This window comes from Oryctolagus cuniculus, chromosome 17 (genome assembly GCF_051225735.1).
Source record: "Oryctolagus cuniculus isolate XC-2025 breed Fujian yellow rabbit chromosome 17, ASM5122573v1, whole genome shotgun sequence".
Taxonomy (NCBI): Eukaryota; Metazoa; Chordata; class Mammalia; order Lagomorpha; family Leporidae; genus Oryctolagus; species Oryctolagus cuniculus.
Window position 1 is genome coordinate 16,724,868 of NC_142883.1, and position 13,601 is coordinate 16,738,468.

At 42.0% G+C, this 13,601-nt stretch overlaps 1 protein-coding gene across 1 annotated transcript in view; it reads right to left on the minus strand.

Annotated features, from left to right (window-relative positions):
• The window catches only part of LOC149121110 (EF-hand calcium-binding domain-containing protein 13-like), a 119,496-nt gene extending 105,895 nt beyond the window's left edge, over positions 1–13,601 (minus strand). The window contains exons 1-2 of the mRNA XM_089318020.1: positions 13,479–13,601; positions 10,731–10,844 (exon numbers count right to left, since the gene is read on the minus strand). Of these exons, the coding sequence (XP_089174146.1) occupies positions 10,731–10,760 (30 nt within the window). The 5' untranslated portion in view covers positions 10,761–10,844; positions 13,479–13,601. The remainder of the gene's footprint in view (positions 1–10,730; positions 10,845–13,478) is intronic.

A 13,601-nucleotide genomic window follows, 5' to 3' on the forward strand; every position in this document is an offset into this window, starting at 1 on the left:
TAGCCTAGTGAGCCGCGGCGCCGGCCAAACAGTACTTTATACTTATGTGTGTGTGTGTAGATGCAAACTGTTAAAATCTTTACTCAGTATAGAGTTGATCTTCTGTATGTAAAGATAATTGAAAATGAAAATGGGAGAGGGAGTAGGAGGTGGGACAGTTTGGGGTGGGAGGGTGGGTATGGGGGAAAGAACCACTATAATCCAAAAGTTATACTTATGAAATTAGTATAAATAAAAGCTTTTTATAAAAATTAAAAGATAAAAATAAAACTGCTCCGTGAAAAAAGACAATGAAATGGCACACACCGGAAGAAAAGATATATCTGAAAAAAGACTGCTTTCCAAATTACAGAGAGGACTGTTAGAACAATAAGAAAAAAGAATAACCCAGCTAAACAATTAACAATAGATCTGAGCAGACATCTCACCAAGAAATACAGATGGCAAATAAGTATATAAAGAAGATGTTCAATATCGTAAGTCATGCCTGGGCTTAAGCAGAGGTCAGCTTATGAAGAGCCCTGGCAGCTCTTGCCAGCCAAGAGTTGGATCACTGGAAATGGAACTGCCCTGGAGTCGAAGGACGCTCAGGTCAGAGCCACAGATCTTATTGCCTCTAAGCTGAAAAGCCTTTCATTCAGCCAGCTTCCAAAGTGACCATCGCAGCTGAGAAAATGGCCAAGTAGGGTGAGTAACATTGCAGGCAGAACTGTGAATTTCCTGTTAGAGATGCCACCTGCCTTTACCTGGCCAGCTCTCCTCCCAGGCCAGCTAGGTAATGGAAGTCAACAGGGTGCCTTCCCCAAGGAGGTTCACACCTCCCTTAGGATGTACCCCATGTGAAGAGATAGATAGGTCTGGGCCTCTTAACTTATAAGGCCTAAAGCCCACCAGATTATTATCAAGCCCCTTCTGTCAGGTTCTATTTGCCTCTCAATCAGAAAACTTAGTTGTAGTTTAGATAGCATCTTTCTTAGGTTCTCTAATAACAACTCTGTCCTTTGTATCTAGCCCACTTGGCCTCATTCCTTTGTAATCATGACCTCTACTCTACCACCAATGGCTCTACTCCCAACCTGTTTGTACAGATGGTCCTCTCCCCTACTTAATGTTGCATAATTGTTCAGAATTTCTCTACAGACAAACCCCGCTACCTGCAAAGTTAAGTGGCCTTTCTCCCAGTCTTGGCTGGGATCAGTTTAAGCCACATCCATCAAACTGTCCCCACAAGGGTCCAGAGACACCCCCCCCCCATTTCCTAAGAAATCCTCTCATTATCTGGTTAATGCTACTCTTAGGATCATTGGTTGCTATTCTCACCCTGTCTTTTATACTACAATGTCTGTTTAAGTGTTTACAGCAGGTTTTAATGGAACAAACGAAGGCCTTCAGCAACCAGGCGGTCAACCAAATGCTGCTATGGGAATATATTCAGCTCCTCGCCCAGGAGACAGCGGCCTGAGACATCACCCCATGCCAGTGAAGAGTACCTCGTCGCCCCATGTCAGCAGGAAGTAGCTCTAAAGACAGATCATTGTCCCTCTACCCCTCCTGGACTTTTGGGACTAATGTAATCCCATACAACTCCTGCTTTATAAAAAACAAAAGGGGGGAATATTAGGAAACTGGCACAGTTTTAGCCAGGTGGCCACATGGCCCAGCTACCTGAGCCAGGCTCCACCCCCATCCTAATGGGATTCGCTGCTCCTGCTTCCCTGCCTGCCCTCAAGCAAAGTTTTAAAAGGGCCTGTTCCTGAACACATGCTCTCGTGACCCTTCTCTCCTGCGCTCTCTTGGTTCTTCTCTCTTGGCTCTCCTCTCCTACTCTCTGCTCTCCTCTCCTCCTCTCTTCTCTGCTCTATCTTCTCTCCTCACTAGCTCCTCTCCTCTGGCTCTCTCTCTTATACTTTCTCTCCTTTTTCCTTTACTGCCCCTTCACTCCGGTCTGTAAGGTGTTCCCCAATAAACCCTTTCCCTTAAAAAAATCATAAGTCATTAGAAAATTGAAAATTAAAACATATCACTACATGCCTGTTAGAATGTCAAAACTCCAACAATGAAAATCACAAGACAGTGTTGAAAAAATTGAATAAAACAAATAAATGGAAAAAAATATCCCATATTCATGGATTGGAAGAGTTAATATTGTTAAAATATGTACTGCCAGGGGCTGGCACCATGGCTCATTTGGTTAATCCTCCACCTGTGGTGCCAGCATCCCATATGGGTGCCAGGTTCTAATCCCGGTTGCTCCTCTTCCAGTCCAGCTGCCTGCTGTGGCCCAGGAGGGCAGTGGAGGATGGCCCAAGTACTTGGGCCCCTGCACCTGCATGGGAGACCAGGAAGAAGCACCTGCTTCCTGGCTTCGGATCAGCACAGCTCCGGCCGTAGTCGCCATTTGGGGAGTGAACCAACAGAAGGAAGACCTTTCTCTCTGTCTCTCTCACTGTCTATTTTTCTACCTGTCAAAACAATAAAATAAAATAAGTACTACCAAAAACAATTTACAGATCCAAGGCAATTCCTATCAAAATTCAAATGTCACTTTCCATAGAAATAAAAAATATAATCCTAAAATTTATATGTAATCATAAAAGACCCTGAATAGCCATAGTATTCTTGAGTAAAAAGAACAAAGCTGGGGGTATCATACTTTATGATTTCAAAATACATTACAAAGTTTTATAAGCAAAACAGCATGATACTGTCACAAAATCAGACTCACTGACCAAAGTAACAGGCTAGAAAAGCAAATATAACTCAAGTAGTTATGATCAACTGATTTTTGACAAAAGTACCAAGAATAAAATAGGGAAAGGACAGTCTCTTAAATAAATGATGTTGGGAAAATGGGATATCCAAATGCAGAAGAATGAAGTTATCTCACATTGAGAAAAAAATCAACCAAAAATATATTAAAGACTTAAATGTATGACCTGAAACTGTAAAACTGATAGAAGAAAATATAGAACAAAATCTCCATGGCATTGGTCTGGACAATGATTTTTTGGACATGACCTTAAAAACACAGGCAACAAAAACAAAAACAGATACGTGGGGTTGCATCAAATGAAAAAGCTTCTGTGCAGTCAAAGCAACAAGCAGAGTAAAGAGACAACCCACAGAGTGGGAGAAGATAATTGCAAACCATACACCTGATAAGGGAGTAATATCAGGTATATAGAAGGAATTTAAATGGTTCAATATCAAGAAATGAAAAAAAATTAAAAACAGGCACATGATCTGAACAGACATTTCTCAACAGAAGACATACAAGTAGCCAACAGATATATGGAAAAAATGTTCAACATCTTTAATAACCCAGGAAATTCAAATAAAAACCATAATAAGATATCACCTCATACCTGTTAGAATGGCTATTATCATAAAGAATAGTGGGGATGGGAATTTGATGTAGCAATTAAATGCTCCTTTGGACCCCAGCATCTTATACCAGAATACCTGAGTTGGAGTCCCATCTCCAATCCTGTTTCCAGCTTCCTGCTAGTGTGCACTAAGGCAGAAGGTGATGGTTCAAGCAGCTGAACCTCTGCAACCACATGGGAGACTTAGATTAAGTTTTTAGCTCCTGTCTTCAGCTTGCTCCAACCCCAGTTGTTGCAGGCATTTGGTAAACAATAGATTTCTCTTTCTCTCTCTCTTTCTCTCACTCTTACTCTCATTTCTAAGTATTTATTTGAAAGAGTGACAGAGAGAGAGAAGGAGAGGAATAGAGAGTTTTCTATCCATTGGTTCACTCCCCAAATAGCCATAACAGATAGGTCAAAGCCAGAAGCCAGGAACTCTAATCAGGCCTCCCACATGGGTGGCAATGACCCAAGTACTTGAGCCATCATATGCTGCTTCCCAGGCACATTAGTAGGGAGCAGGATTGGAAGCAGAGGAGTCAAAACTGAACCAGAACTGTGACACAGGATGCAGGTGTTGTAAGAGGTGGCTTAATCTGCTGCACCACAATTTCTTTTTTTTTTTTTTTCTGACAGGCAGAGTGGACAGTGAGAGAGAGAGAGAGAGAGAGAGAGAGAGAGAAAGGTCTTCCTTTTGCCATTGATTCACCCTCCAATGGCCGCTGCAGCTGGTGTGCTGCGGCCGGCGCACCGCGCTGATGCGATGGCAGGAGCCAGGTGCTTCTCCTGGCCTCCCATGGGGTGCAGGGCCCAAGCACTTGGGCCATCCTCCACTGCACTCCCTGGCCACAGCAGAGAGCTGGCCTGGAAGAGGGGCAACCGGGTCAGAATCGGGCGCCCCGACCGGGACTAGAACCCGGTGTGCCAGCGCTGCAAGGCAGAGGATTAGCCTAGTGAGCCACGGCACCGGCCTGAACCACAATTTCTACCCTAAAAAAAATTTTTTTAAAGATGAATGATGGCAGCCAGCGTCGTGGCTCACTAGGCTAATCCTCCGCCTTGTGGCGCCGGCACATCAGGTTCTAGTCCCGGTCGGGGCCCGGTTGCCCCTCTTCCAGGCCAGCTCTCTACTGTGGCCAGGGAGTGCAGTGGAGGATGGCCCAAGTGCTTGGCCCTGTACCCCATGGGAGACCAGGATAAGTACCTGGCTCCTGCCATCGCATCAGCGTGGTGCGCCGGCCGCAGCACCAGCTGCGGCGGCCATTGGAGGGTGAACCAATGGCAAAAGGAAGACCTTTCTCTCTGTCTCTCTCTCTCACTGTCCACTCTGCCTGTCAAAAAAAAAAAAAAAGATGAATGATGGCAAAGAAAAAGGAAACCCTTATACACTACTGATAGGAACGTAAATTAGTACAGCCATTTTGAAAATAATATAGTTTTTATTCTACTTTCAGTTTTTTTCTCAAAATACTAAGTTAGTTTTTTGGATTACCATCTAATCCATCAATACTATCTCTGGGTACATATCAAAGGAATTGAAATCAGTACATCAAAGAGATAGCAGCAATCCTGTTTTCGTTTCACCATTATATACTATAGCCCAAGATATAGAAGTACATAACTATCCATTATTAGACCAAAAAACTACGGTATATGTACACAATACAATACTATAGAGCCTTAAAAAGAGAGGAAGTTCTGTCATTTGCAACATGGATGGAACTGAAGGGCATTATACTACATGTAATAAGCCAGGAACAGAAAGACAAATATGCTATGAACACACTTAAAGTAGAAGAGTGATTATCACAGGCCAGGGAGAAAAGGGAGAGACAGCCATGTTGATCAAAGGGTAAAAAGTTTCAGTAAGATGGAGTAATAAGTTTTAGTGATCTACTGCATTGCATGATAGCCACAATTAACAACAACATGATTTTTATTACAAAACTGCTAAAAGGTTATATTTTAAGGGTCTTATGCAAAAAAAGACAAGTTGGTGAGATGATGTATATGTTCATTTGATGAAATCTTTCTATAATGAATCAATAAATCAACACATTACATTGTACTCAAAAAGTACAATTATAATTTGTTAATTTAAAATAATTTTAAAATGTAATAGCACAACAAAAACAAATGGCAAAAATCAAAAACACTGACAACAACATATGATGGCAATGATATGCAGCAAGAAGAATATTCTTTCATTGCTTGTAGGAATGAAAAGTGGTTTAGCCACTTTGGACGGCAGTTTGGCCACTTCTTACAATAGTAAACATACTCTCACCATACAATTTAGCAATCGCACTTGCTATTATCTACCCAAATGAGTTGAAATTTTATGTCCACACAAAAACTCTGCACATGGATGTGTGTAGCAGTTTTATTCATAATTACATCTGGAAGTAATCAAGATGTCTTCAGTGGGTAAATGAATAATTAAACTATGGTACAACTAAACAATGGAATAGTATTCAGTACTAAAAAATGAGTTATTAAGCAATGATTCATAGAGAGATTTAAAATGTATATTACTACATGAAAAAGTTAACCTGAAAAGCTGCAATATTATATAATTCCAACTATATAACATTCTGGAAAAGGAAAAACTACAGTTAAAAGATCAGTAACTGCCAGAGGTTGTGGGAAAGAAGAGAAAAATAGAGAAGTCAGGATTTTAAGGGAAATGAAACTATTTTGTACAATATTTAATGGTGGATACATTTGTCCAAACTCAAGGAACAAACAACACTAAAAGTGAACTCTAATGTAGACTATGGATTTTGGGTCATAATCTGACAATGTACATTCATTGCTAGCACAAATGTACCACACTAGTACAGGATGCTGATAGTTGGAGGGAGGCTGTGTATGTATGGGAACAGTGAGTTTATGGGAAATCTCTGTACTTTCCACTAAATATTGCTGGGGAACTAATGTTTCTCTAAAAAAACAAAAAGAGTCTTTTTCAAAAGAAGCTATGTTGCTTCTAAACAGATACATCCATACCCAAAAAGGAACTATAGCATTTTAACAATGTTTAGAAAAAGAGCTATGAAATTAGGAATATTGTGTTTCTTGAAATTGGCTACTTGCTTAAAACCATTGGACTGCATCTAGAAGATCAAAGGTGTATTAGTTTTTAACTCTTGAACACTTCAACTCAAAGGTGCCCCCCTGAATATCACATAGGCAATTTATAAAGCAGATTATCAAGAAAGTTGAGAGAATATTTATTTTCACCAAAGATGAAAATGAAGAGAAGTTTTTCAGTGACTTTTAGAATCTGTACACATTTAAGAACTTCTTTCAAAAAGATAACCTGATTCACTGAATTGATGAGATATATATTACAAATGATGATAGGATACCTAATGAGACAAAGTTAAAAAAAAATGAGCTCAAATAGAAATCAGGAAGGAAAAAGAAAGGGCGAGAAATCTAAAATATGGAGCAGCATATAAACCCGTTACTAGAGGCAAGCATTTGGCCTAGTAGTTAAGATGCCTGCAACTCATATGGGAGTGCCTGGGTTCAATTCCAGGCTCTGGCTCCTGACTCCAGTTTCCTGCTAATGTAGGCCATAGGAGGCAGCAGACGTAGTTGGGTCCCTGCCACTCACATGAGACCTAGACTGAGTCCCTGGCTCTGGCTTCAGCTCAGCCCAACCCAGTCCTGGTTGTTGCAGGCACTTGTGAAGTGACCCAGCAGAGGGGAGCTCTCCCTGTTTGCCTCTCTAACTCTATATTTCTGTCTCTCAAATACATACTTTAAAAAAAAAATTATCAAAGGACAGATGAATGTAAATAGACAAATAGTGAACAGAAACTGACAAGGAAAAGCAGGAAGAAAATATCTGAAGATGCAATTAAAGGTGAATGATCTGTGAGGAATAAAATATGTAACAAAAGGAAAACAAACGTATGGCATTTTAATATCAGTGTTTTTAAGAATTCATCTTCACTGGCTGAAAAGCCCATGAGAGTATTTCAGGCATGGAAAGCCAAGACACTCTGGCAAAAAGATCTCTGTGAGTGAGATCCCAGTGGAAAGAACAGGTCTTCAAAGAGGGAGGTGCCTTTCTCTGAAGGGAGGAGAGAACCTCCACTTTGACTATGACCGTGTCTAAACAAGATAAGAGTCGGAGAACTCAAGGGGCTTCCATAGCCTTGGAAACTCATGACTGGTGCATAGGGAGATTACTGATGCCATAAACAGGAGTGTCAATTTTTTTTTTTTTTTGACAGGCAGAGTGGACAGTGAGAGAGAGAGACAGAGAGAAAGGTCTTCCTTTGCCATTGGTTCACCCTCCAATGGCCGCCGCGGCCGGCGCGCTGCGGCCGGCGCACCGCGCTGATCCGATGGCAGGAGCCAGGAGCCAGGTGCTTTTCCTGGTCTCCCATGGGGTGCAGGACCCAAGCACCTGGGCCATCCTCCACTGCACTCCCTGGCCACAGCAGAGGGCTGGCCTGGAAGAGGGGCAACCGGGACAGAATCCGGCGCCCTGACCGGGACTAGAACCCGCTAGGCGGAGGATTAGCCTAGTGAGCCGCGGCGCCGGCCAGGAGTGTCAATTTGTAAAGTCAACAACAGGAGTCACTGTGCACTTACTCCTCATGTAGGATCTCTGTCCTTAATGTGCTGTACACTGAGGCTTAATGCTATAACGAGTACTCAAACAGTATATTTCACTTTGTGTTTCTATGGGGGTGCAAACTGTTGAAATCTTTACTTAATGTACACTAAACTGATCTTCTGTAAAAAAAAAAAAAAAAAAAAAAAAAGAAATTATCAATTCCCAACTTGACTCTCACTGGGATTAAACATGACAATAGGTCTGATCTGATTTCATCATCATTTAAAAAAAATCATCTATTATTTTTCACTTTATGTTTCTGTGTGGGAGCAAACTGTTGAAATCCTTACTTAAGGTATACTAAGCTGATCTTCTGTATATTAAGATAATCGAAAATGAATCTTGATGTGAATGGAAGGGGAGAGAGAGTGCGAAAGGGGAGGGTTGTGGGTGGGAGGGACGGTATGGGGGGGGAAGCCATTGTAACCCATGAGTCGTACTTTGGAAATTTATATTCATTAAATAAAAGATAAAAAAATAAAAAATAAAAAAAAAAGAATTCATCTTCAGGAGTTAGTATTGTGGTGCAGTGGGTTAAGCCACCACCTCTTTAACACCAGCATCCCAGTGAGCACTAGTTCAAGTCCCGACGGCTCCATTTCCAACCCCGTTTCCAGCTAATGCACCTGGGAAAACAGTGCAAAATGGCCCAAGTACTTGGGCCCCTTCCACCTACTTGGGAGATTCTGATGGAGTTCCTAACTCCTGGCTTCAGCCTAGCTCAGTCCCAGCTGTTGCAGTCATTTGGGGAGTGAACCAGCTGATAGAATGTGTGTGTGTGTCCTCCTCTCTCTATAACTCTGCTTTTAAAATAAATAGTAAATCTTTCTTTAAAAAAAACAAAAACAAGAGTTCATCTTCAAAATCAATTTATAAAAGGCAAAATTAACAAAGTACTAGGAATACAAAAACAAATTTTAATGATATAAATACAAAAACATTTTATACATAAAAACATTTTAAATACAAAACCATATACAAAAACAAATTTTTAATGTATATAAATATAAGGGTACTGCACCCACGTGGGAGACCTGGAAGAAGCTCCTGGTCCCTTGGCTTTGGATCGGCACAGCCCAGCTGTTGCGGCCATCTGGGGAGTGAACCATCGAATGGAAGACCTCTCTCTCTCTCTCTCTGCCTCTCCTCTCTCTGTGTAACTCTTTCAAATGAATAAATTTAAAAATTCTTAATAAATAAATTAATTAATAAATTTTTAAAAAAAGTTTTTAAAAGTCTGTGGAAGACAAAATTTATTTTTGTGAAAAAACATTTTGAAAGCCACACATGTACATGTGTATATATATATGATATAAAGTACATATCTTAATATTTAGGAAGATCTGCAATGTTTTTTAGATTATAATATAAGTACATGTATTATTTGTTGGCACTAGATCCATCAATAGAATAAATTTAATATATTAGGATTCTCAACTGACAATGTTGAATTTTACCTGAATCCTGTATACCTAGAACCTACAAAGTTTAAAGAAATACTCCTACACTTTTGTGTTCTGAAAAATGTTACTGCAAAATCCACCCCTCCCCACATTACTTAGGTGAGACTTACAGATAGATGCCTCTCCTTGTTTATCTATGACAGTGTCAGACCCAGATCCTCAAAAATTCCATTTTCTAAGATTCATTTACATATCTGAATGAGTTACAGAGAGAAAGGGAGAGACAGAACAAGACATCTTCCATCCCCTGGTTCACTCCTCAGGTGACTGCAATGGTCAGTCCTGGACCAATCTGAACCCAGAAGCCAGGAACTTCTTCCAGGTTTCCCACGAGGGTAGCAGGGGCCCAAACACCTGAGCCATTTTCCATTGCTTTTTTCAGGCCATTAGCAGGGAGCCAGACCAGAAGTGGAGCACCTGGGACACAAATTGATGCCCATAGGGGATGCCATATGGGACGCCAGCATCACAGGGAGTGATGTCATGATGTCAGCCCCTCCCTTTCTCTTCTTCATAAGTGATTAGTTGAATTGTTTTATCCCCACTGATAATCAGAACAAAACACAAGTGGGGTCACATGGTAAAACATTTGTCTAATCTATGTATCCAGTCATGCTATCCTGTCATTCCACATTTCCTACATCCAGTTCTTTCTAGCTAGTTTAATCCTCTCTAGGGGGAAATAAACAATAAAATAAAAACCTTTACCTAAACCTTTTGTTTGCAGATCTTTTATTTGCAACATTCTTCCTATTGTAATAGTCTCTCTTCTATTTCAACAGCCTCTTTCTTCTCTTGGAATATTCCTTTAAAAAACTCTCTCCTTACAAATCCATCTTTGGTTTTTATTTGACACTATACTAGGCAATGGGTGAGAATAACCCCAGAATCACAAATAAGAAAGCTAGAGAAATTTTATGTCTTTCATATTAACTTTTTGTAAATTTCCACATCATTGTTACATTATCTGTAACATAACCTCTCATTTAAATTTGAATCTTTTTGTCTCCTGAAAATTATCCAGGTCTCTGTTCCAAAAAAAAACAACTCTCATTATAAACCACAGGTCCTTTGTACAGTATTACAGGGATTTCTGGATTAACCATCCAATATATGTCCACTAAAAGACTTCAAACATCATTTCAGTTCTTAAGCAGATAATATGATTTCATTACTCTATAAATTTGTTTAATGGCTATGGATATGATATAATGTAAACCAATAAAAAATAATCAATCTTTAAAACATATTTTGAATAAATACCTGGTAGAATAAATGTAGTTTAGCTTCCATCTTTTTGTTTAGAGGTAAATTCTGCCCTTGAGACTCAAAGGCTTTGATGAACAAGTGTGAATGAGTAATGAACAAAAGGATTTCCTAGCAAAATATGAGAAAAAGATCATATTTTATTTTATTGTCATGATTCAACTGACATTATCATTTACCTTGTATTTTAATTTTTACATGTAGAGCTCCTATATAAACTATAGCCTAAATTTCTAACAAATTGAGACTGATAACTTAACCATTCTTGAAATTATTTCTCACAGTATTAAGTAAAATGGTATATACATATGATGGAAGGAAAAAAGGGAGGAATAAAGGGAGTGAAAGATGCAGAGAGGCAGGCATTTAACTACTTATCAAGAGTTCTAAAATCATCAAAGTACTTAAGTAAGCAGAGTAGGCATGACTTAGATAAACCTTGACAGGAAGAATTGTTTCATAATTTAATGATCTGATTATCAAAAGTTGGTAGGTCTTCATTTGCTGGATGAACCATATACCATACTGAGAAGGAAACAGCGTAAGAAGTCTTTCCCCCATAACTCTGACAATAAAATGGTTTAACTCTTGGAATCCTATGATGAATTTGTGAACTTGCAGGGATAAACAAGATCAATGAAAGCAGCTGACGACTGGGAGTTCTCCAGACACCTATCTACTCATCTCTCTACCCACGGATTCTATGTGTGTACTGCATGCCTACCATGTGCTAGGCTCTCTTACAGGGTGTGAGGGCAAAACAGAGGGGAAGAAAAATCATACCCTCCTGGAGCTTACATTTCAGTTTGAGAGAGACAATAAATAAATAAGGGTCAAGAGTTGTCACACAGAGGGGTAAGCTTCTGCTTCAGATGCCCATACTGGAGTGTCAGGCACTGAGTCCCATATCCACTTTCAATCCAGCTTCCTACTATGCAAAGCAAATGATGGCTCAAGTACCTGAGTCCTTACCACCCATAAGGGAGACCTGGACAGAGTTCCTGAAAAAAAAAAAAAAAAACAAGGGGGGGGGGATATAAAGTGTGGTCTAGAGGAAGAGATTCAGGGAATAAGGAATAGAAAGTTTGGCCAAGGAAGACCTGAGACTTCTGAGGGCAGATCTGAAAGAACTGAAATGGGAAGCTGATGAATATTTTAGGGAAGAGCATTTCAGGCAGAAATTAGAGCAAATACAAAGACCCTGAACCAAAGAGGCTGATGTTCAAGGAACAGTGGGAAGACAAAGAGGCTGAAGCCTCATTGGGAAAGAGATTAGGGGACCATTATAAGAGATTAGGCTCATTCTGGAGAGCCCTAGTACTAGTAAGAACCCTGGCTGTCACTTTTCAGGGTGGGAAGCAGAGGCGTGACATGGGCCGAAGTCCTTTCTGGAAAGATCACTCTGATTATTGTGAGGAGGAAAATCAGATGGGCCAGGGTTCTTGGAAGCCAGGTGAAGAAAATAATTCAACAGAAGTGAGTCACTAACTGGTAAATGCTCCTGTGAGGTCCAGTAAGGGAAGTACGGACAGACTCATCAGGTTCTGCCACCAGAGGACACTGTCAACTTTGAGAGGAGCCACTGGCTGCTATGGGAAGAAGATAACGTCCTCAGAGTGCATATAAGAAAGAGGGAACAAAATCAGAAACAGTCAGTAGAATGGACTCTTTCAAGGAACGATGGCTAAAGAGAAATAGAGAAATGAGGTAGTAACTGAAAGGATTTGGGATCATGGAAGTTGAAGATGAGAAAAAGTCATTGTTCCCCGAGGGTGACCATGTAGACATCCCGCCAAAGAGAATTTCTCCTTCCTTCTCTCTCCATCGGACCGAAACTGTCCATTAAATGGCAACTGCATACACAACTTGCCTGCATCTGCTGCCATTAATGAAGGTTCAAACATGAATCCTCCCCATTTATGTTTGCTTAGAAAATATTAAGCCACCGTCCACCTCAAAACTTGAGGGGCTGGCACTGCACGGTAGAGCTGCCCCCAATGCCAGCATCCCATATGGGCGCCAGTTCAAGGCTCGCTACTGCACCCCTACTAATGGCCTGGGGAAAGCAACAGAAGATGGCTCAAGTAGTTGGGTCCCTGCCACCCAGTGAGAGACCTGGAACGAGCTCCTAGGAGGCTCCTGACTCTGCCAGCCATTTTAGCCAGCTGGAGAGTGAACCAGCAGATGGAGGGGCTCTCTAAAGAGAGGGAGGGGGAGGGAGGAAAAAAAGAGAGAGAAAAGGAAAGTGAAGAAAAAGAACCGAAATGAAACTTCGGCGCGGAGGAGTCCCGCAGGTCCTGCCTTTATGAAGCCCGCGGTTTCCGAGGGAGGCAAGTCAGCTCGCGGGCAAGAAGCGCTGCGGCAGACACCTACGCCGACGGAGCCGACGCCTCCCCGCCTCCAGTTTCTGAGGGACCGCCTGGCCCGTCCAGGTCACCTCTCATTCTGCCCCTCCGACTTTCCCCTCAGTCACCTCCTTGTTCCTTTCTCGAACCTTCCTCACCCTGCTCTGAAACTACCGTATCGCGTTCTCTGTCCTCGGCATTGGAAGCGCTTCCTTCCCCTCCCCTCGGCAGGTCTCGCCGCCCCACCGCTGCCCCACTTCCGGCCCCCTGGGCCCCTCGAGCTGTGGCTCCCACCCTCACGGTCCTGAGTGACCCCCTGAGCCCCTCAGGCCTGCCGCTCTCGCTCTGCCGCCTGCCCGGACTCCCGCGCGGCGTGGCCCCGCCCCCGCGGTCAGCTGACCTGGCCCGACGCTCCGCCCACGAGCGGCAGCAGGTGTAGGGCGGGCAGAGGACCCGGGCTGCTGCAGGACCGCCCGGGTTCTGAGCGGCGGGCAGCGGCCGAGCTCACCGCGGCCTCCGCTAG